The sequence below is a fragment of the Rhopalosiphum maidis genome, chromosome 1 (assembly GCF_003676215.2).
Source record: "Rhopalosiphum maidis isolate BTI-1 chromosome 1, ASM367621v3, whole genome shotgun sequence".
NCBI lineage: Eukaryota > Metazoa > Arthropoda > Insecta > Hemiptera > Aphididae > Rhopalosiphum > Rhopalosiphum maidis.
In genome coordinates, this window is record NC_040877.1 from 20,207,053 (window position 1) to 20,234,258 (window position 27,206).

The 27,206-nt window shown below is 32.0% G+C and overlaps 1 protein-coding gene across 1 annotated transcript in view; it reads left to right on the forward strand.

The window, feature by feature from the left end:
* LOC113549832 (lysine-specific histone demethylase 1A) overlaps positions 1 to 27,206 on the forward strand; it is a 354,689-nt gene that overhangs the window by 325,156 nt on the left and 2,327 nt on the right. Inside the window, exons 13-14 of the mRNA XM_026951307.1 lie at positions 23,791 to 23,943; positions 26,599 to 26,996. Of these exons, the coding sequence (XP_026807108.1) occupies positions 23,791 to 23,943; positions 26,599 to 26,996 (551 nt within the window). The remainder of the gene's footprint in view (positions 1 to 23,790; positions 23,944 to 26,598; positions 26,997 to 27,206) is intronic.

Consider the following 27,206-nt stretch of genomic DNA (forward strand, 5'->3'; position numbering starts at 1 on the left):
CTGTTCCAATCTGTTGTTGCTGATCATAATAATAATTACCGTGCCGTCGATATTTGTAATTTATGCGGTCGTCTCCCCCGCGGCCAACCTTCTTCCGGACAGCGAGTCGAAGGTCTATTATATTTTTGTACATACGTAGACGAACGCGCGTGCTAATTCAGTCACACGAGAGAAAAGGGGTCGCGCACTGGCGCCAGAATGCCGCTGACTCGTGTTCTCGACGATATATATTATCATCGGGGAAGTTATAAAATATAGGTACATATTGTATGTACCGTATATTATACGTCTTATTTTACATACACAGATATTATAGCTCTTATAGACTTGGAGTCTGAAATCGAAAAATTTTGAAAATTTTATACGTACTTGAATCGTTATTTAATTTGTTCTAAAACCAAAATTGAGTTCCGTTTGGTTTAAACTATATAGGTATATTAATTTATAACTTAAATATTTATATTTTTCTCATGCTTTCAAGTTCTTGTAATCAATAATAATTTATTTGATTTAAATCTAAATAAGTCCTACAAAATAATGTATAATGTACCCTATGTTTTTATCACGTTTCAATAAATTGGCTTCAAATTCATTGCTCAAAAAAAAGTTGGGCTTTTATTTGAAAATCAAACTTTTCTTCTTATCATATCTACTAATTGATGTAACATCTGACAGGTAAGTTGTGCAATATTTCTTCACGTGAGTAATACCAACTACACGCATACCATTTCAAAAGTGGTCGTTTTTGTATGATATTTGCAAATATTGCCATTAGCCGACATCACGGTATCCAACGTTAATTCGGCGTGCGTCACATATGTCGATTCTCGACTTTTACAAAGCTCTCAATCGTAATCTGTATGACACGTGACTGTTAATGTGACATCGGGTCTTTAATTATGGTTGAGTACAGATAATACGTCCGGTTTGTCTATGTAAACGTTTTATTTGTGTTATCGCGATCGGCCGTCAAGAGTCGCGGAATGACATTTAGTATATTTCGAATAATAATCTTCACGTCATGACGAATAATATTATAAACTATACCTCACTGTCGTTAATCATAAGTATAATATGAATACTAATATACTATGTGGTATAATCGTTATTTACTGCAAATAATAAAACAGTTTTTTTTTTTTTTGAGCGGATGATTTGGTGTTGTATTTTATTTATTAAATCTTTTTTTTTTAGTTGTGTTATCATAATTATTATTAGCCGTATAGGTAAACACAGTGTCCGTAAAACTGTCAACTATCAGTAAACTATTATATTATTATTTAATTTATAATATTATTGTTTCGTGTTTTCTTCGTATTATTGGCTGTTTGTGTTACATCAGCCACTGGCCGTTTGTGCATTTATTTGGGTACAATCCGTCGTATAATAAATTGCGAACTTCAGCGTTTAAATGCATTACGCCGACGGTCCCTGATTTATGTGCAATATTTCGATGTGTTTTCTGGCAAACGGACAACCATATGTCCAGTGCTCACTCCAATAGCTGAATGATAATGAAGTATAGTGTGTGTGTGTGTGTGTGTGTGTGTGTGTGTGTGTGTGTGTGTGTGTGTGTGTGTGTGTGGTGTTGAGTTAAAATCGAGTGCACGATGGCTGCAGGGACAACGATTGATGTAATAATCAATCAAACAACAAATGGTCGACATCCGATTATTAAAATATTAAACTATCGACTCGTTTCGTGTAAACAAAACAAAAACGATCATCGTGATCATAGAATATGCCTAGCGCACACCGTGCAGGTATAAGCTAATCGTAATGTGCGTCACAAATGACCCGCTGGTATAATAATATTTATCGTATTGTTGAAATGTATAATTATTGTAATCGCTTCGTTTACGGGTGCCGGATCCGAACGCCGACTTTCCAATTAAATCACACGCTATACATTATATATGTTGCGTATAATCGTTAAGACGAAATGGGTTGTGTTTTCTACATCGATCATTGTCCGTCTATTCGCCGAGCGAAAAACGAAGCCGGCCGTAAATACATTATTATGTGGCCATAATTTATATTGACCGGCGAGCTTAGCTATACATTATTGTCTACACACATACACACACACACACACACATATATGAGTATATTTATGGAGAGAAAATAGTGTTTCTATGGAACAGCTCAAATGAGACGAAATCGTATGCCGTTTATCAGTTATCAGTAGGGTTGGAAATCCACAATTTAATTTTAATCCGACTGTACATGGAAAGTCTGTGACGATTCATTTGTGTCCAAATGGACATTATAATGTGTACGAGGACGGTTCGATGTTTTCATATACTCACTTACTCGAGGAGGAAACGATAAAATACGTTTAAATAACGCGCGTGTTCGATAATTGTTATTATACCTTGTTAGCACACTTTATGTACAAAACTATTGTATTTATAGGAGTATAAATTAAAAAAATCATTAAATTCATTTTTTTTGTTAATTTGAAATTTTTGACACACTCCGGGGAAGGGGGGGAGTCAAAGGGTCCTAGAAACGGATTCCACTCCTTTTTGTGCGCCGATGTAATCTATAAATACATATTAGGATATAACCGATGGAAATGTTGTATCTGCCAAACGATCAAAAAAGAGCTCTGCTATGATGTATTCAATAATATTTCTCGTCTGCCATAAAGGGTTATATAACTTGTCCATTCCCGTAGTATAATAATATTCGTTGAAAATATTTTCCTATTGGAATTCCAACGGACTATTTGAGCGGAACACGCATTTATCCATAACGCTAACGCACGTTCAAAAAACGACGAATTATAAACTTCCACAATTTCGATTGTGTTTATGCGAAAAAATATGTTAAACTTTCAGTCGACGTTTCGATTTTACATTGTTATTAAATTCCATCGAATTATTAACGCGGAACGAATTATATTAGTAGTGATAATAATAATAATAATAATAATAATAATAATAATAATACAATGGTTGATGGTCTATATTATTCTCAAACAAATTTTTCGAAACATCGCGTTTAATATAATAATAATATATCGTATAACAATTAATACGCGATCGGGGGCAGCGACGGCGGGATTCTTTAAATACATCATATTATTATTATTATACGCACCGCTCACGTTATCTGCGGAGGAGGAAGAGGGTTCTGACAAACTGGCGTCGAGCCGCTCCGTCTCCTCGGGGGTTGAGTCTTCGGTGGCGGGATACGCACAATCTGTTTTAATATTCCACAAGGGAAGCATTATTTTATTAATGTGGGACGAATGATAATAACGGTCACGGTGGCGGCGGCGGCGCGGCAGTAGCAGCAGCAATCGTCTAGGCGCATATATATTATTATCGTAAATGTTATATTATATAGGTAGTTAGAAATTGTAGCCCGCGGCGTGATTTGTGTTTTTTTAATATTCGACATAGGTATGTATATCATACATTATTATAATGGTGGTATACACATAATATTCTCTTTTCCCCGGTTTGTTTTAAAACGTTTTAATTATAACCCGTGGATGTGGCTCAAGGTCGAGTCTCCACGTTGTATTACACTCGTAAAATAATAAAATAATATACAAGGTGCTTCACTTAGGTGTCTACATTCATTATAATGTCTACAAGTATTACATTTTTTGAAAATAATACATTTTGGCGTCATCGAAAGAAATTTACGCCACTCCTACCCTGTAACTACCTAATAAACTATATTCGTTAGAAATTCGGATACTATACTATACATTTTTTAAATCACTTACCGGAGTGCTCCAAAAACTATTCTGTTTAGGAATATATTAAATATAAAATGTAATATGTGATTCGAAAGAGTAAAACCTTAAGAATGTTTACATTTTTTTTTTTTTGAAATAATTAGTGTATATATATCCGCTTTAACGGAACACCTTGTATATGTTTATGATAATATAATATGCGTTTTTATAACATAGTCCATGTACATCAAAAACATACTATTATAATACCGTGGACTACCGCTGCGTAACGCCATCACACACGGGTATGACTAACGATATATAATATTATGTGTTATGATATACGTTCGGGTGTATACGTTTAGCGCACGTCAATATTGTGTTTTATAATATAGTTATCTCTGCGAGAAAAGTGCGCAGTTTGCGCCGGTTGACGCGCGAAATAACGATGATGATAATAATATAGAGTATCTACCTATTATACGACAGCTTATTAGAATAATAATTGGGCACGTGCCCACGCGACGCCTAGCGCGGCGTTTGATGTCCGTCGGCCGCGCACAATTTGTCCGCGCGAATTCGGGACGCACACTCCTGTCGCGTGTATACGACGACGGCTGTTGATACGCATTACAACGACGATAATATGTAATATTGTAAAAATCACTGTAGGTAGTAGAGTAATATAAAGTCGGGATTTCAGCATATAATTACATATGTCATATAGGTTAATGGTTATAATAATATGTTGTGTGTGTGTGTGTGTGTGTGTAAGTGGCGTACCAGATCAAAGGTAAATAGGGAGATATACGCTTCTCAATCTAAAAACTTCTTTTAGTATAATTTATATTTATTTTATTTACATTTTTCCACTGATTATAATGGATAAATTTGTGATATATTCTCATTTCAATAAACAATTAAAAAGCCAAAAGCAAAGCAAAATCGCGATAATTATAAATTTATAATAAATGTCATTAAAAAAAAAAAATATATATATGAACAAATACAATAATATCTATATGTACCTAACTAATAATGTTTATTCAAAGGATTTTTTTATAATTATTTATAATTAAATATATATAATATATATCAAAAAAAAAACCAATTGATTAGAACAGAATTTATTTCATAATTTGTTAATTGCGTTTGTTGGTTATTTCTGTTACACATAATAGATTACATATATAAGCTTATATTATGTATTGCGTTATGTACATTAGACACACACCCCTTAACCGCATTTATTAATTAAAAACGGTTTTCTGTGTACAGCTGTAAAATAATAATTCACCGTTCAACTCGAGCATCGTGTAAAGTGTATTTGGGTGCATGTTTGCGAACGAATAAAATAGCCAAACAAACGTAACATACTTTATATCCATTCGCTTATATGTGTATATTATTATACTACATAATATAATCTATTGCTGTTAACTATTATTTTGAAAATTATTGTTTTGTTTATTTTAATAGATATATATATTTTAAAATTGGGTAAATCTGGTCCTTTCCTCAACAATTCCAAGGGACGTCCATTTTCTTTTGTATAAACTTAAATTCCATACATAATAATATTTAATAATAATTGTATACATAAAAGTGAACATATTATTACAGACGCATAACAGCTTAAATATATTATACGTTCACGACTTATAACTGCAGATAGCGTTACTATTTAATTGTTCACTATATGCTCACGACTGTCCTAGTGATATTATTGTATTTTTAATTTATTTAATTTTCGTTTTTGTCTATCGATCGTCAGAATAGCGAAATACTATTGAAAATAAATGGTGTTTTTACTCTCGAGTAGATGTTAGCACACAGCAGCAACGTTCTCGACGTAAGCGGATGATCTATATACTGCGTACTTATATATTATTGTTAACATATGATATTCGTATATATTTACTGTAAACATACTCGTCTCGCAAAAACTGCAGTTTAGTTTTATTTTCAAAAAACTTTTTTTTTATAATTTTATAATTTAAGTTAAACCTCATTTTAAATTCAGTTCTTAAACGCCAAGCAATTTTAGCGTACTTGTTATTTTACATACGTACCTATTGCATATGATAATGTTTTAAACGACAATCGTTAACAAGATGTGTGAAGCATTTCACTCAATTCTTCAGTATGGTCGGGACTACACAAAAATATGCCTATCATGTATAGTATAATAACGGCATGAAATGTGAAAATATTTATTATAACTTATAATTTACATTGGTACGTCATCTTATACATTATATGTAATATGTACACATAAAAAAAAAAATAGAAGTTATTACTTTTAGATAAACAGAAGTTTGTATCATTACTGGGCACTTTTTAATTAATATATAGAATCTCAAAAATATGAAAGATGGTGGTTTAAAAAATTAGAATTTGAATAAATCATTTATTAAAGGGAAAAAGGATAATAAGCATATAAAGGGAATCATTACTGAATAACTTTTATTTCGATTAAACGATCGATCGTATCTCGATGCGTGGTCATTCGTCGTTTAGTTTGTTTGAAATCGTCTCATCTTAATAAACTATACAAGTTATAAGGTGTGTATTCATGATTTGAAAACTTAATAAATAAATTAATATTAATATTTTATTAATATGCCATCTATTTCTAGTACACTTTGCACATTATGATATAAATTACACAGTACTAAACAGTAACAATGTTATGACGTACGTCCTTAAATGTAATATTTGGCTATAATCACTGGTTTATTCCACGGGTCCACAATTCACATATTATTAAAATAATGATGTATACTATAGGTATGTCGTCCATTTACTGTCCCGCTTTGTCCCGTTTTTTTGTAAATCCGAAGGAGGTCAAGCATGCGTATAGTATTATATACGTATTCATTATTGACGTTTTAGCGGGGCATTATGCTATAACCTATGTTCACTCGCGATAAAGTCAAAACTTTTCAAATATCAGAAACGGTTTTCCGTACGACTTTTGTATTTTTTATCACAATATATTTGAAACGAAGCTTTTATATGTACCTAATATGTATGCTATATTTTTTAATTTCAAATATTTTCTTCGACTGAGGAATGACGACGATATCACTGTCAGCGCGTTCCGATCGCATCTCGCGAATTCAATCGATACTGTACACAATTACTCTCGACGACCAGATTTTGAAGAAAAAAATCAAATCGAATTATTAAATAAATATAAGCGCGTTATTTACATCGTTCGCACCGACACGATAATAATAATGGTAAACGGTTTAATATAAGTAATTGTAAGCAGGTTGGAAAAATCACACGGCGGGTCGACGCCCGAATTAACCGTGTACATACGCATTATATTATAATAATATAATGTATATTATAGCTCAGTCGCACATGCCCACGAATCGACGGGAAAGCGTTATTTTCGGTCCCGCTCGCCGCGGCGAAACGACTTGTGACACGCGATATACGTATATACTAATCTGCGTGTACAACAGCCATATATTTCATCGCACGAGAAAAATGAGATACTCGCTTTTTAAATTAATTTTCCCTTCATACGCAAACGACGGCGATGTATGATGCACATACACACACACACACACACACACACACAGAGTTATATAAATATCGCGTTTGCTATACATGTGGTAAAATCAACGTGTATATAAGTTATTGTAATTTTGTCCGCAATCAACACAAATGCGCAGCACGCTACGGCGCGGTGCCGAATGCAGAGTGTTAAACAAACATATATCCGTTGATGATGATCTTAACGCGTGGAATTTAATAATATGTGAGTAGTGTGTTTTTTTTTTTTTTATGTTTTTGCGATGATAAACGGGAGAGTAACCGTTTTTGTAACGTACACATGATTTATGTACATCACCCCGAGTATATAGGCACTATGTGTGTTCAACTCGTATGTACCTACAATTTAATCTACACTTTCACTGAAGTGGAGGAAAATTTAATTATCTTCTACCGCTCACGCTGCACCCGGAAAATATGAATTTTTTTCTTGTAAAACCCCAAACCATCACGGAAATTTAGTTATTTTTAACATAATAATAAAACATAACATTTTGCATGGCATTATAAAAATATTTGTCGATTTTCATTTTTATTTTTGTTTAACACTTTATGATGCAGTCAAAAGCTCAAACTCCACACTGTCATCACACAATATAATACAAAATACTATTCGTGTTTAATAATACATATTTCAATAATTATTTCAATTATATAATACAATGCTCTGAAAATATTTTTTTTTAAAATTTAAAAATATATACAATCATATTTCAACAATATCTTTATTACTTTTGATGAATTCGGAATTTATTTTTCTGTTTAAATTTGGGTTTAAAATTTATTCAAGTATTTCTTTAAACTACTCGTAATAACCATAATAACGTATATTATAATTTCTTTCGTATGATGATTTTTAATTATCTCACTGCATAAAAAAAAAAAAACAAATCTACTGTAGTTCTGTAACAAAATAATAAACATAAATATTTATATAGGAACTATAGGTACTAATGCGAACAATATAATATATTTTGTAAATATATTATATTCACTGAACTTTTCGGCATTATGCACTCATATATTTTGTAAATTGTACAAAAACCATGAAACGTTTTATTATAACATCGAGAGAATAATTTAATAATATATTATAATAATAATTGATAATTTTATTCCGTCTACAAATGTATATAACGTGTCATACAACAAATTTCCTCAGCGTGCGTGAATCCACTGATAGGTTTATAATATATTTCCGCTGCGTTGTTGTAAATGACAGCGAAACACATTCCATGTGAATTTAGTACAGTTAATTTAGTCTGATCTATATATTTATGTGTTTTTGTAATGTATTCATTACGTGATAAATGTCGGTGCATTTTGCACACTTGAAAATAAAATAACCTCTCTACAACAACTTGTATAATATACGCGTTGTTCGCAATGTAATAATATATTCAACGCGTTTTGTGTTTATTTGTACACTGAATAGTGCATACACGTTTGAAATAATAAAAAAATAAAACGTGTGTACAATTAAATACATTAAAAAAATAATAATGATAAATTTAATACTTCTTGAATTCATTAATTCTTATTTTGTGTATACCCTTGAGGTATATAACAAATTCGATTGGGGAAAAAAACATTATACAATAAATAGGAAATGATTATTTTTCGCTTATATAAAGAAATAAAAACGTCAGTACAAACGAAAATAGTGACTGACCGCAAACAAATATACCTACCCAATAAAAATATGAAAATAGACTAATGTTAGAACATGTTTATTATATATTATACTTTTTTCTACTTCATAGTTAGTATCATAGTATAAAACCATCATCAATTATTATTTTGCGAACGGAAATTATTCATTCTACGCCAAGTCACAATAAGGATTTTGTGGGATATGTAAATAATAATTCTAATAAAAAAAAAAATACTTAAACAGATAGTATAATATAAAATACGATTAAGCTAGTGCCGTTTGTTTTTATTTACAACTTCTGGCTTTAAGGGGGTTTTAACTTTAATTTGATTGCCGTTAAAAATAATCTTGATCTTTATATTTTTTTAACGCTTGATAACCATCAATTTTATTAGTTTTTTTTTTTTTAATAATAAAAAAAAGAGCTATTATATTCTACAATATTACTTTCTCGGTACCTTTAGCTTTAGTATGGGTTTAGGAAACATTTCAACTATATAAATGTTAGTTTACTACCAATACACCGGCCATGGAATGCCTCTTTCGTAATAAATCAAACACTGTTTAGTCTCTACGCCTATAAAGTATCCAAACATAAAAATAGTTTTATACGAATCAACAATCTGTTAATCATTTTCAACGCATAAACTATACACGTTTATGTTTATTGTCTTTATACGTTATTAAAATGTGTAATAATATATATTCCTTTTTAATTTGTTTAGATTTTAATTTATAGTTTGACATCAAACGAGTTTTCAGAAGATTGTTACGTTTTAATAATGAATTGTCGTCGTCGAGCCTAATAAAATGAAAATTACCCAAACAAACGTAATGTTATAATAATAATTGAAAAAAATATAATAATTTCACAAACAATTTAAAATAATTAAAAAAAAAATTACATATTACGATTCCAATCAAGTACGACAATCGTAGTTATCAATCTAATTAAATATTGCTTCAGACGGTGCTTTGGATTTTATCATACTTATAACTTATAAGTTATAAGTGTAAAAAAATATACGAATATTTTTTGACGGTATTTAGGAAAAATTGTGACGCTTATTTCTTTTGGTTCTTTTCGTATTTCGTAGCGTATAGTATCATGTTTAATTTCAATTTCATTTAGCCGTTTAATCAATGGTAAAAGCTAATAATATATTAAGTCAATAATGTCTTTCTTGTTTGACGTATAAAATGATTTTATATGCATAAACATATTTCAAACTTTTGACTTGCAATTAGTTTATTGTTGTCGATATAAATATAATAATATTGTTTAATGCATATTTAAATACTGGCCTGAAAAATGTATACTCTAATATATTCAAATAAGTTTTCAGTTATGACTTTTTTTTTAATATTAACCGAATATACAACACTCTAACGCCGTAGTTTTCCGTTCGTTGCAGGTGAACAATAATGAGATAAAAAAAGTTTTCCAACCACATTGCAATATTTATATAAGAAATTATAAATATAAACATTCTTATATAAAAATATGACAGTCCAATGCGATTGCCCGCTATAGACATCCCTACGTTTTAAATGCGTATCTAGGTCTCGATTACAATTGGTACGTATATAAGAATGATTTATGCTAATATTTAAATAACTTCAATTGATAAAGAGTACCAGTTGTGAAAATAGAGCCCCACGCATTGATGCTGTACTAAAAAGCGTGTGAAAAACGACAAACGATTGGTCCAGACCGACGCGTGTCCTATAATACCCATTGACGTACCGCCTTCGAAAAATCGTCGGAACGCACGTGGGCCGAAGGTGATCCGATGAGGCTATAAGTAAGCTGTTCCGAAAGTCAAACGTGAAAATTTCCATTCAGGTTTTCTCGATTGTTTTTCGGTGTGCTCGTACGCGTATTATTTATTATAGGCCTCGTAGGCAGCAGTAGGTCGGCGAGCGCGTAATATTTTATTCACTGCAGCAGTTTCGTTTGATTTACGGCTACCGGGCCGGCTGCCACTGCTCGGGACGACTTACCTATTATATTATTACGAGTACGAGTATATATTACATAGGTTGTCGAACGCCGACGACGGGTACTCTACTGCCGCTCTACCCCGTCGCCGTCGTCTACGGCCAATTTTAAGCCTGCACCGGCGTGGCTTATATAAAATAAAAATTTTTCGTTTTTCATCGGTATCAACGCCGCCGCCGCCGCCGCCGGCTATATTATTGTAAGTACACGACAAATAAATACAGTCGGTCGCGTAGTAACACGAGGTTAGGTTATCTATAGAGAAAAAAAACCCATCTCGTTCGCCGGTGCCGTTTTGTATAGTGTTGTATAAATGTTATAATATAGTGTCGTCGTCGTACGTTCGTAATGGAAATGTCGTGCGCGCAACTATACGTATATGTAGCGGCGAGTGTTTCTCGCGGAAAGGATGAAAAATAAAGATGGAGAAAAAAACACGCCCGGTCGACCGTTCGTGTTGCTTTGATAGATTTCTTTGGATTTGTCTTAATGTGTGTGTGCGTGTGTGAAAACACGTTTTTCTCTCTCTTTATCTTTATGCCGTTCTCCGTCTTTGGCGATTGTTTTATGGACGACGGCGGCGGCGGCGGCGGCGTATATGATAATTAAGTGGATTCGGGAGTTCCACGGGCACGGGCGACAAGAGAAACGCATTTACTCGGGTGACGCCTACAACGCCACGTCGTCCGTCGTGTGGTGTGCGAGTGCACGTTGTTCACCGGTTGTATTTTTCTCTTTCCTTATTTATTTTTCGGCGGTCATTTGTCTCTCGCACGCGGTGCGACCACATAATATCATACCGTTGTTGTATTGTGGTATCGTGCACAAACCGCGATGCGTCACGTGTGCCGGTCTCATTCCTTCTTCCTATTTATTCTTCTTCTTGTTTTTGCTCCGATTCTATCCTTCTCACTATTATTGCTCCGACTTCGGGTCTTCTGCGGCGACGGTGACACACAACGACCGGAAACGCTGAATGCAATTGTCACCGTCGTCGAATCCTCGTCTGTACATACGAGTTTAATATTTATAGTATATTATGTACCGATGGCGGACGACTGTCGTTTATTTTTCTTTCTCGAAATTCAAAAATATCCATAGCACTATACGATAGTGTTTAAGGACGAACTCAGAGTAAAGCGTAAATTAATTTGATTTAACCGAAAACCATACGTGCGGGCTACGGTTAGGGTGTTCGTAATCCTCGTCACCCTCTCTCGAATTCGATCTTGAGTAACGTACGAACGAAATGTTCACTCTCGTTCTTGTCTACTGTTTTTTTTTTTTACTATTTTTATGGCTGGAATCCACTGTTTACAGTTTACTCGATTCGGTACAGTAATACATTTTATCAAACTCTATGATATTTTAATATTATAAAAACGCGCACTATTTCGCATAATGTATTTATTTTATCTTGTACCTATATATACGTCAATAAATACCTGAAAACGGCTGATTGTCCGATGCTTAACGATTTTCATGCGAATCAACAGAGGAAAAAAAACAGTTGTTAATTATTCAAAAATCTACCTATATATTATATTATACATATTATAATATATATATATACGTACGATGTCTACAAGTCCGAATTGTGTTGATCGAGATAAGATTTCGGATCACGTATGTGTGTAGGTTTGGTACCTATAAAATACTTAAACAGTTACCATTTTTTTCTCGTATAATAATATTTATATCAATTAAGGTACCATGTCGTCCTTATACACCTATTCGTAAACATTTTGATTCTATCGCTGGGAATCTAGTAGTATTTTACTATTAGAACCAGATTATCGTCGAATTCGACCACACTATTATGTTATATAGTACCTATGTTATTATAAATTATAGGTATATTATATTAGTATACTATATATTATACTGGGTTATTATGTATAGTCTATACAGTTTCGCGGTCGGAGTTTTTCGTCCTACGTAGGGACCGCGGCGATTTATCGTCTCCATATCCAGAAACCCATTATCGGCCGACAAGAATACCACCAAACGGTACAATATGATAATTATCTGTCAAAGGTGTAATAATAATAATAATAATAATACATTCTCGACAGTGTTTGTGTGTGTGTGTGTGCTATCTTCCGCGTGTAATATTATAATAGCTTTGCACGTGTGTGCCAACTCATTTTTGATATAGAACACGTATTATAATAATATAATGTATGTTCAAACAGAAAATCCGATTCGCGTAAATTTTTCCATTGACATTAGAGCGTACATTATGTTATGTAAATAACGATTTTAACATTTTTTTCAAAATACATACCAATATATTATTATTTAGTTTTGACGACGCAATAATAACGATTTAAATATTCAAGTCTCGAGTCATTATATTATTATACCGTATAATGCATGTAAATAAATAGCTTATTTCTGCATCGAATATATTTAAATCATTATTTACCCAAATAAACACATTTTTTAGAGCTACATATATAACTTGTTTATTATTCTGTACCTATATAGTGTTAAATATAATATCAACTATCTTTGTATTATAAATTAATTTGCAATACACAAATAAGAAATTAATTATTATAGTCATAATAAATTATAGCTTGAAAAAAAATTATATTTTCTAATTTACTTTAAAAACCATTATACTCTACTCGGCTTTCATATTTTGTAATGTTTGATAGTATTAAAGAAAACTAATAATTAATAGCATAATTTAATGTACGAGAGGTGCTAACGTAAATTGCAATAAAGTTTATTGAAGGAAACAGCAAATTTATTATGGTGGTCCTTTGAGTAATATTATTTTCTTTTTTTCATCATTTGCGCAGTCTAAACTAATAAAAAAATATTACATACAAAGGACTACGGCATAAAACTCTTTGTATCAACCAACTATAGTAAATATTAGATTTTTCTTCTTAATGGATTACTCGGCTACCTGCTCGAGTTTAAAATTATTTGGATTATATTTAACGAAATTAAAGTTAGTTCTCTGTATCCTTTTATTTATTTCAAGAAAATAATAATCATTAACTTTTATTAATAAGCGACATTCAAATAAAGTATCTTGAAAAAATAAAAAGTTTTAGAATTAAATAATGAAAAGAGTCAATAAATTAATAAATATGTATTTATCGATTCAAATATAATTAAAAACGCTTGGGCTTGAACTTTTTAATCATTTAATCCCGAGTATTTCACTAAAAAAACATAATACATGTATTATAAATCCGTTTAAATTGTTATTATTTGCATATATATATATATATTAATGGTTCTGTATAATGACGTCTGGTATTTTTATTCAACTTCTTTCATTCGTGTTTGGCGCTTAGTTTTTCGAACGAGTAATATGATTGATTATTGTATTTTCGTCTAGATACATCACAGCACATCGTATTCCACATCTATATTACATAGCAAACACTACTCTCCGTGCATATTAACCAGTTTTCGAAACCACTCGACACGCCGATATCGGAATTCCACATTTAAAGCTAGAAAACCCACGGAAGTCCGAACAGGCACGACCGACGTGTTTCCCGAAGGTTTCTAGAACCGCGGACCCTCTCTAACCCGACGGGAAACCCGTCGAATGGCACTGCAGCGCACAAACACAGCGGTGGGTGTCGTTATGATGGCCGCGGACGGGTCGCGGAAACCTTTGGCCAGACATTGGCTGATGGCGGGACGGTTCGATCGGAAAATCCGAGGGAAAATCCTATTAATTATACGCGCCCGGGGGCTCTGGCGAGTCGGCCGCGTAATGAGCCCGCGGCGGCGCTCGCCCACTCGATACTATCGCATTTCTCGTCGTTCGAGGAGTTTGCGGTCGTCGCGCCGCAATGACAAAATACCCCGTAGGGTAGGCGCTGGAATTCGCCGTTAGAGGTGTATATATACACATAGATGTGTATGAACGATATAACAGTAATATACGCGTATAACGGCAATAATAATAATAATAATAATACAGCGCGGGGCGGCGCGTGGGTGTATATTACACACACACACATATATATATATATATATATCGGACGGCGGACGGTCGTGTCACGTTCCTAATTAAAATTACTAGTCCGGCAAAGCCGCGCGCGCGGGATATAATCGAACTGATACGACGACGACGACGACGGAGGAAACGGCGAAGACGGCGAATTCGACGACGAAAACGCTGCGCGCGACGCTAATGCCGGGCCGAGGGTGACGCCGCGAGGGGTAGTAGTAATAGTAGTCGTAGTAGCAGAGTGTCCGTGATTTGTGTGACCCGGAGCCTGTCCCCGGTCGGCGGTTATATTGCGCGACAGTAATACAATAATATATTATATCATATATACGTATATACGTACTGCATAATATAATGTATCGGTGGGGGGACGACGACGATATAGACACGCGCGGCGTTCGTAGAGCTTTGCGTTTATCCCGCGACGCGTTATCCTCCCTATAAATATAAAATATAGTACTGCGTACACTCGAGTGTATTAATTAATCCGCCGGTGCCCCATTAAGTGTTGTTCGTTATACGTGTGATTGCCACCGAATAGCTGGTCTATCCGCCGCCGTTAGTGCTTCCCGTCCCGTCGTCGAATAAATTTGTTATTGTATTCCATATATAATATATATATATATATGTGCACTATACTTACCTATACAGCGACGGCGCACCTTAAAAAGTCTCGGGCCCACTCGCTAAAATTTAAATAAATGTGATCGGGAATGGTTCGATTTTTACGACGGTTTTTAAAATAATCGATTATTCGACATTACATTACTCGTGCGACTTGTATGACTTGTGTCAGTACAAAATTACTGTAAAATGATGTGCATTTCAATATCGTAAATGTATCGTAATATGTAATATCATCGTTTTCGAGCGGGTTGAAAAGTACGTATTCGAGCCATCATAAATAGACGCTAGTGTTTACCGACGTCTAATCGCTATAGGGAAAATAAAGCGGATGTGTACATTTTCAATTACAATAAGTACTCGTTTCTTTTGAAACATGTGAATGAAATATTTCAGGTTTAAAGAGAATAAAAACATTATGGATACATTATAAAAATATTTAATCATCTTTTAGCTGTTTTAGTAAAGCATTCTTAAAGCCAAAGATGATAAATGTGTTATATTATTATAACTATCTCTAAGTATTCACGTGTTCTATGTAAATACAAATTGCTTACGATTTTTATCTTTTAAGCATTATATATATATATTTGTTTTTATAATGCTTATTACTGTATCGCTATGTATTTAAATTGGTATCACAAATGTATAATTTAAAATATTTTTAGTTATATTTTATTATAACGATATAAGTATACACGACTAGATGTAAGACGAACACTACATGATAAATTCTAATTCTTCTGTGCCCAAAAACCAAATAAGTACTGTATATTCAAATTGTCTCAACGCTATTATGTTTAATACATATCATTATTGGCTTATTTGGCTTGATATTGACTAATATGTGTGTATAACGCACATACAAGTTTCTCCACATTTTCAGCTCTTTAGAGTTTGGATTCGCTTGTGTTCCTACCCATTATAACTTACAATTGGTTTATTATTTACTCGTTAGTCGTTATTACTTCAATCATACGATAAATTGATTATAAATACAATTATTTTTCATTGAAAGTTAAACGATGTGACGTTTTCCGCATCGTGTGACACACATTCTGTTATAATATACAGACTTAATTATTTTATTCGAGACGATCAAACAGTTAGTTACTGATAACTATCACCGACGGTTTTAACTAATTGACGTTTTTATTACAGTTATAAATATTATATAGTTTTCTCTAATGTCACCCGTGCATCATTTCGTATACAATAATAAAAAATGTAAATACACAATTACAATAATTTATAAATAATTTTAATGATATTAACAGATCAATATCAACAGTTACTGGATGGGTTATAATGTTAACAAGACGTTTGATAGATTATAAAGGGTTAGTTACACATTATTTAAATACTCGAATGTTTTCAAGTTTTGGGATTAACATTACATGTTTTCTATTAAATTAATATGTACTTATAGAGAATATAAAAAAAAAAAAAACCAACCAAAATTTGACGAATAATAAAAGACAACACGGTAGGCACTATATAATAATATAATATTATAGAACCCGTTTGAATCCATTCGTTGGAATAATCCGAATCCACGGTTTGACGTAACAAGGCCGTAACAATTTAAGCTCCGCTTTGTCGTGTAAAGATGATATTATAATACCTTATAATACCCCGTAATACCCGTACGATAAATTATTATTATTATTATTATTGTACGTTTAATAATAATCATTATTATAGTCAATTGGCATTGATTACGACGGGGCACGCGTACTGCTGGCACCGCTAACGAATCACACAATTCAGTGGTCCGGCGACACACTACAAGACGTGATTAGGATTAGGCGCTCGATATCTGTACGACATTATTATTGTTGTTCCGTCCACTGTATATTATCCGACAAGCCTACGATCGTCCGGTGCACTCGCAATCGATTACGTCGGCGACGGCACTCGAACCCGTCCAAGTCCGTGTGCTCCAACTGCCATATCGATTTGTCGTTTTGTCCGTTTACCGAAATACAGTCCGCCGCAGTACGTCAATATAATAGTATTATATTATATCGTATACAAGAGTTCATTTGGAAGATAATGTCGTTTCATATGACTATGCGTATATTGTGTGAAAACGATAATATAAATAATACGACGTAGTCGTGTAGTACAGGTACGCTCAACTGGTTACCGTCTATTTTATTATTGTTATCGAACGGTGCACGCAGATCATCGTATTATGGTGAAAAACGCGTTTAAAATTTAAACGAGTGTAGGCAGTAAACGTTTATACGTATGTTTTTACGTTTTATTTATATTTTAGCGTTCAGACGTGTAACATTTTTATGAATGATTTCGTGTGTACAAAATCTTGTTACAATTTTGTGCTCGAACGCACAATCGCGATGGAATTCCCGAACGTTTTGTACGCTCTTCGTCAGCAACGATGCGCGCCCGTGTATATTTAAATATGCATAATAAATAATATAATATACGCGATATAAAGACGCACCCGGATCGTCGTTCGGCGTAATTAAAACGGACGTTTTACCCGCCGCCGCGTCTCGTGTATAGTGTATACTCTATAAATGCCATTAACATTAGAAAATTGTAGTCGTGTCGTATACCGCGGTATACGTTATAATATCACATGAAAACGTAGTATACGTCTCAGTACCTATTACGTACCTACCTCGCGTCTTGCCGCGCGCATCGCGTCGTCCGTCACCGCGGCAGCAATACAACGACGACGGCCGGTCAGCTATTGATTTTTATTATTATTTAATATTCGACTACGCGCGCTTCGTATAATATAATGTAAATGGGTGCATTAGTCGTACTATTCCGACAGTTGTCAGAAGCGAGCGAGAGACCGCTCGGCGAACGGAAGAGTGGGCACCGGGCTGACCGTTAACGGGTTGGTGACGGGGAGTGGTGTGGTGTGGTGAGATGGCCAACAGCGGATCTTGATAAAACTTTAATACGTATCTGACCGTGCCGTAGTGTTGATCGGAGCAATTATAACTGAACCCCCTACAGTTTGACTTTATCCGTTTCTGATCTAAATTAGAACGATATATATACATATATTTTTTAATATTACTCTATGTACAATATACATATATTAATGTTCACTGACTAAGTAGTAATCCGGTCCCATTAGTGTAAATTTAGGCGGTATTCCTTTTTTTTTTTTTTTTTTTTTTTTTTTAATATTAAAATATGGTATCCGGACACAATGTACATCTAGACCTCGAGCACGTAGGTATATATTATACAACGTGATAATATTATATCCTGTATATCGTTGACTCGTATAGTCACACCCACACGGTTTATGGACCAAAACACTTTTCTCTAATCCACCACTGACCGTTCGCAAAACCTCAGTTCACGCTGCGTGCGCGATCGGTTTTTGATAAGATGAATCACTTATGTAAACGAGGTTAATTGCGTTCTTTCGGGGATAAAATAAACCACAGATTTTATGAGCAACATACGCGTATATACCTATCTACCCGGTAAACTATAATGAGAAAAACGCGTGAGATTGTAATAAACAACAATTGAGAATTAGTACTAAAAATTAAATGATTTCTTTATTGACACGACGATAGGTTGATCTTTTTACGTTTTTTTAAGTTTTTTCATAACCGCTGTACCTATTATGTAACTATAATCACTCGACTCTCATTCATCGAGTAGGCAGGTATTGTGAAAAATATTTAAAATCATAATTATCATTTCGCTGTGATAGGTCTTCATAAGTTACAGCTCAATGTATTGAAAAAATCTCTGTACATACAACAGGGCTTAGGTGATATTTAGGGATATTATCCATTAATATGGATTTTAGACAAACACAACTCCTATAATGAAATATGTACACTGATCGATCGATTATGAACATAAAAATCTCTCTGATCATCTAAACGAAATTAAACTGAAAATAAACGGTTTTACGATTGTGTATTATTAATGTTACAATCAAAATTATCGTACGCATTATATTATATGTATAATATAATATATAGTTACCCATGACGGCCATAACCCACGTCCCACATAAACAAGCGTGTTATATGGCGCGTTTAGAGGCAGTTTCAACGATGTAAGAATCATACGAGTGATACATAAATAATATATTTTGTGTATCTCTTAATTAAATGGAATACAATATAATATTACGTATACACAAAATATAACCACAAATTAACTTAAAAAAAAATCTTAATTTGTTTAGTTATTTTGATAAAGTGTATCATAACTTTAACACGTAATATATCAAGTGTATTAATTGTAAAATGAAAGTTTATAAATAATTAGCCTTAAATACTATTGATAGGTAAAATCGGTGCCAATCTTGAACAATATTATGATTGTACTAACGTTGACTACTGTGTTTTGTGAAATTTAAATTGTTTGTATTTAAACCCTATTGTTATGTTATTTTACGTTAATTACTAAATTGTTAATGTTTAAAATATAACGCATATTAAAATAAATGTAAAAAAGTATTCTACAACAAGCATCTGTCTGAAACATTCAAACATTTATTATAATATTTATGATAATAAATAAATTGTTGGTAGTCTTAAGTTAAAATGAAAATAATAAGCACTTTCTTTTTGTATGACATGAAAAATATCATTAAAATGTAAAAAAATTAAGGATTAAAAAAAAGAAAAAAAAAACCATTTTTAAAATTTTGTCTTATTATTTCATGTAACTATTTACTTGTGGAAGCTATATACGTGCATACAAGGTATTATAGATATTATATTATATCTGATGATACCCGACAAAATAAAAAATAAAAATAAATTGTTTGCGTTAACATAGGTAATATGAAAAATAATTTAAAACACATCACATACCTACTACGTGAAAAATTAAAAACCTCCCGTTTATTATGGAACAATATTATTCAATTTCAAAATTTCAAACCAACCCTTTGCTACATCAAACATTTAAGTTTCATTTATTATTGAATTATTTTAGTATGGATTAAATAAGAATCTAAGCTAACCAATTAGTTTTCTTTTGAACGGAGGGAGTTGTATATTGTTACAATTCACAACAATGAGTGACATTATTATTATTAGTCATCGAATTAAGTACAATGATTCAATTCAACTACTGTATCAATTAAAGTAATTGTGTATTTATAGTTTTATTATTTTTTTTTTTTAGAAGTCAATACAAACACCAAGTTTTTGTTCGTGTCCACGACGATTTAAATAATTTTAAACACGTTTATTAGCTAGACAATCGAGTTATTTTTTTATTGTCTGCAGATGTTTGGCTATTTTTATAATTATTACGAAAACATTTTTACAGTCAATACCAAGACACTTCCAATACAGACCATTACAATAAATAAACCTATAATAACGATTCTGTTGCTCACAAACCATTTGTTTGGAAATAATTTAAAACGCACACTAAAAACAATACGTATTTAAGCTATAAAACTTATACGATCGCCAAGATTGTTTCCAAATCTAATAATATATTTTATTTCCAACGCATAATATTTATTATCATTTATCTTAAATGAAAATCCAGAATGATCACTATAGTTGGCCATGTATAACAAATGTTCGTTGAAATAAATAACGAAAAACATTTCATTATTATGTTTTTTTTTTTTTTTTCTATGTTATGAAATATTGTACGACATTAATAACTAATGCATTTCCAAATATAACTCGTCGCCTTTATTAAAATAATAAAATATCGAGTTTGTAAAGACAAAACCAGCTAATACAATGCAACAATTGATATAATGATACGTGCTTGCACTTAAATAGTATATATATTTTAAATAAATTGAGGCTGTAATTACATAATATGTTTTTAGCATACTTTATTTTAAAATCAATTACAGGTTATAAGTTTCATTGATAAAAGGAAGGAAAAAAAGAGAAAATAAAAAAAAAAAATGAAAATATTGGAAAAAAGTTTCACAATTTTTGACTTGATTTTATAATGTAAGAAAAATGTGTAAATTGTTACGGCGTTTTCTTCTTTGAAGGTATGCTGTATTGAGAACGGGTTGTTTAGAATTTGACGGGCTTCCGAGTATTTAGGACAGGTGACCATTATATGTTCTATTGTTAGATTTATATTGAACGCGTCACATATTGATGCTTGATCTTTATTGATAAGATGTGGGTGGGTAAGCTGGGTGTGACCTATTCGTTCTCGGGTGAAGATTACTTCCTCTTTTCTTTTTATTTCAGGGGAAAATCCTATTTTTACACTTATATTGTAATATATATCTACCGTATAACCCAGTTATACACCTATATTTTACATATTGTTAAAGACTGTTATACTAACTGTTAATATTGTTAGTAAAATATAAATTCACTGCTTTTGTCTTATAATATGCAGCTATTCATACTAGAAATGTATTAAAATTGTCTAACGGCTTAAAAGATGCATGTGAATTGTATTGGTTTAAATTTAAGGCACTTCAGTTGCGACTACTATAAAAAAGTTCTCTATAAACGTCCAAAATTAAGTATGTCGTCTTTATGTGTTGTTGATTAACAAATCACTTTAACGTAATTTAATCTAAAAAAATAATAAATACACAGTTAGTAACCAATGGCTGTAACGGTAATTTATTGTTATTATTTTCACAAAAAATGGTAATACGCATAACTAAATTTGTTATCTAGTTAGTAAGTATAGTAAGTCGATCTTCTGGATTTTTAAACATAAGCTACGTTTTGGTTCATAAACAAAATACAAGAAAGAAATTCCTTTTTTTCTGGGATAGAATTATATACTTATAGAATGCGAAAACTTAAATTAATAATATTTGTGGTAATAATGTACGTGTACTTTTATATTTTAGATAATACCTACGTAATCTCGGTGTTCTTATAGTTTCGAGGATAAAACGTGATAAGAATTATAATTTTTTTTTTTTAAATTGTAACACACGCCACCATTAGAACTTTGTCTCGGGAATTTCAGATGTAATATTATATGTATATTACTTACCGACTACAATGGTAAATTTTCAATGAACAGACTCTCTGAGTATTCACGCCTCGCCTCGGGTGTGATATCACGACTAATATTATACGACATATTATTATTATTATTATTATATTACGATATCCTACCTACTCGCTCTCATTGTCTCGTTCTATACAACTACTATGTCATTGGCGAGGATAGGGACTAAGTGTAATAACAGCATGCTTTCAGAAATCTTATTATGCCAGTCGTTCTAATTAACTCAATCCGTAAACAAAAGTCCAAAGTTCCCAAAACACCCGTAAGATAATCCATGCCTTGTCTTCGTAGCTCGTACACCACTGCTCTACTGTGTAGTATACCTACAATAACAGTGAGTTAACTTCCCGTGTTTCCAAGCAGTGTCTGCATAAACTTATAGGATATAAAGTTAAAACTACTAATAGGCCGCTAAACTAGCATGATGTGTTGGGGTTGACAACGGTGTTTTGTGTTGGTGAAAACTACGGAAAGGTAATTTTTCCCTCATTTTTATTGTTTCCTGTAAATTCCCAAGTGTGAGAAAGAGAAATTATAAAATTAATAATGTCTCATAATATAATAATTTATTCGACAACTGTAATTGACTTTGAAAAATTAAAGAAATTGAGATATATTTTTAACTCTATTTCTTACTTTGAATATAATTCAAATTGTGTAGGTGTTCCGTTGTTCAGTTTAGCGTGAAATTTCTACGAACCAAATATTTATAAATATCAAGTATAATACAATATATATAAATAATAGGAGATTGTGAATTTCTTGATTTTTTTTGCCCTCCCAGCAACAAACAAACCATTTTTTCATTGGTTTTATATGCTAATCAATAGTTCAATACATAAAAAGTTATGATTTAAATCTTCGACAAAAGTAAATCGAAACTCGATTTCCTTAGTGACCTATTTAGTTTTATTATTTTATTTGTTCAAATTGGGTACAATTGCATGTTTCGAGGAGGATAAAAAAAGCCCTAGGGATACGAAATAAAAAAAAAAATATTCTCCAAAGGTAATTCAATATGTTCAAAAAGAAAAATTGTTTTTTGTTTTTATACCTTGAGATTATTTTGAATGTAGAAAATATAAATAATAAAACTGCTTTTGGATACTTATTGTTTTCTGACGTCAACAGTTTTAAACTAATACGTTGGTTCGCTCTTTAATTCAACTTTTTATTGTTTATGATTTTTATTTTTGTATTTATTAATGTATGTTTTATAAGTGTATAATATAAAATAAAAGTTTGTAATATTTATTTGTTTGCAGTGCGAAATGGTTACTCGTGTGTACCTGTAGCTTTGGCAGAAGGTCTGGAAATTAAGTTAAGTACTGCCGTCAAACAAATTACTTATGGCCCAAATGGTGTGGAAGTTTCAACTACTAATCCTCGATCAAACACAACCGGAGCTGTATACAAAGGTAAGGAATATGGTTTTACATTTCCCAACTCGTTAGAGTTTCTATTAAAAATTTGAAATCTCATATTATAAAACTCTAAAAAAAATGTACTCAAATATTGAGTGTTTAATTTAAATGTCGACAATATCGACAAATCAGAAAAGAAAACAATGTTATACATTTACATAAATAATGGTCGTTTGCCAATATCGTCTGCAGACATTTGACAATTAATTTAGATATATTTTTGACGTTTGCGGTTTGCCCATAAACTTGTATAATATACATGAAACCAAATCCCAAATAAATATGACGCGCTAAAAACACCATCGACTCGTTGATTGATATTTGGATTGAGTTTCGCGGTATTATTGTTCGATTTGTGTTTGAATTTCAAATTAAAATCGGATGGGTTACAAAAGAAAAAAAACGTCAGGTTTTCTCTGCAATATGTTGTATTAATTTGTTTTTTGGATGAGCTAGGGGAAAAAAATTTAAATTATCAAATTATCAACACTCGTGTGTACGAGTCTGATGCTATCCTATGTGACCAAATACGTTTTGTCAGCCTTTTATTGTTTGAAATTAATTTTATTTCCGATTAGTTTTTTTTTTTTTTTGTTGATCGAATTCTCATTGTGTACATTAAACACTCATCATTCATCCTTGGCATAAAGCGCTTCTGTTTGATTCTGTATAACCATTGATCCGTTTATGTGAGGTGTACAATGGGTAGGGTGTAAGTCAATATGTTATAAACAATTTTTTTTATAAAAAAATCAACTTATCAATTTAATTATTATTATTGCGTTAACAGTCATAATTTATTTCTTTTACAACTAATATAATTACACATTTTTAGTGTTAAATATATTCTATTATTAACGTTGTATAGTAATTACATTGTTATTTATTAATCAGTGTTGCGATAAAATTAAAACATATTGTTGAAAATGGCAAAATGATATTATTAAAAATGTATGACACTCACTTATTTTTAAATTTAATGAATTGTTATCTATACATTATCGCATAATTATGTAACTGTGTTATAATATATATTATTATTAATTATAGTTTTTTGTCCAGGTCGATGATTTATTAGTTTTGTATCAGAATAGTTTAAAATATAAGAACAACACTGAAAAGAGCGGTTTTTGTGTATATACAACTCGTTAATGTAATTGATCGGTTCTTATTGTTATATTATAGCCTCTGTATTGATTTTATAAAGTGTTTATGTCTTCCATTATTTTGTAATAACCTAGTTTTATATAGATGTCTATAAAACTATTTGAAGTTTTGAACGCAGTATCAATAGACATTAAAAAAAAAAAAGTACCTTACATAGCCTTGCCTAACTGCATATTATATTACATAAGTTATATATAATGACCTGTAATATTAACATTTGTATGTTATAAATTGCCGAAGAAAATTGAAAACTAAATATTTTATATGGGTAAAAAGCGAGGAATAAATTTATAAAACCCAATACAAAGGTTGAAAAGCTTAATAATAATAATTAAGTACCCGATAACTATTTCGACGTCTGTTATAAAATTGGCTAAAAATATCAAAGTTACATAATTTAAACATTTTTTTTTTTTTTAATATTTAGATTGTTAAAATTACTTTGATATTCCTTATCTCCGGTTTATTCTTAATTACCGTTACAAGCTCTCGAAAGCTGTTTTCCAATGCCTTCTATAACCTCAACCATTGATTTTGGGTGTTCTTTTATCAGTCTTAACATATATTTTTCCTTTAATTACTATAGTCACCTATCGTCACCTTAGAACTATCATGGCCATTCACAATAAATTCATATTTAAAATTTATTTCTAAAAACTTGAGAAACTTCGGTATTATTGTTACCGTAAAAATTAAAATGTCATCATTGCATAACTAAAACCGTTTGTTATCGTGACTAATCTCAAATACCCGACGTACTTTTCCTTTCTTTATTATCTTTATTATGGGCTATCTAAAGTTCAACTATTAAATATTACACTATCCAGGCCGATCTCATGAATTTTCATCAAAAATTACTTTTCAGAAAGATGCAGTACACGTTTTAAAGTTAATAATTGTTTAGAGGGATATCAACTTTCAAAACTCCTAATAACAATACAGTTTTTTGTTTTTCTTCAAGTTGGGTAAAATTGAGATTGTCCGTGACGGTTCTTACTCTTAGGCTATTCTTAGTTTCGTATTAAATACATTCTACACCTTTTTCATTCTTTCTATATGAGTATGCCCCACGTTGAAAAGAGCGATTTCATATTAATATTACATACTTTCTCTATACAGGGAATATTCAGTAAAGGCGTGTAAAGGCAAGGTGTTTGTAATCAATTTCACAAAATTAAAACTGTCTTCTTTATATACCATATAATTAATATTTGTATGTTGTATACATATTAAATATGTTTATATGCAATTATAGTTGCATTATTACTTGATTAACGCTTACCATACATAAGTATACAACTCGTATACACGTGTTTAAAGTTTAAACGTAGTATTCTGAAAAATGAGTGTTCTTTAACAGTTCTGAATGTTCTGATTTAATGTTTTAATTGGTAAAATGCGATCCTAACGTCACTAAAGTATATAATAGTATCGCAACATATATAAGAGCATACTAATAATAATATAATTTCGTATTTACAGGCGATGTCGTACTCTGTACACTGCCTTTGGGCGTATTGAAGCAATCCACAAACAAAAAGACTCAGTCGCTGCCGAACACTGTACAATTTTCGCCACCGTTGCCCGACTGGAAAGTTGCCGCCATTGAACGTCTGGGTTTCGGTAACCTCAACAAGGTGGTGTTGTGCTTCGACCGCATTTTCTGGGATCCCAACGGCAATTTGTTTGGTCACATCGGCAGTACTACAGCCAGTCGCGGGGAAATGTTCTTGTTTTGGAACCTATACCGTGCGCCAGTACTTTTGGCCTTGGTCGCTGGCGAGGCGGCCAGTGTCATGGAAGACATATCGGATGAAATCATTATTTCCAGGTGCATGTTAGTGCTGAGAGGGATATTCGGGACAGCAAACGTTCCAGATGTAAGTACGATAAAGTAAACGTAAATATATGAACTCAATATATTATAATATGTCGTCTATATCGAGTTGAGTAGAGTCTAAAACATATTCACCCCCTATTCCCTAAACAGATATATATACAAATTTTACAGATATTTATTACTACGTATGTACCTATATGCGACTTTTAATCGAGCATTAATTATGAAACTTAAGTTGGAAAAAATAATA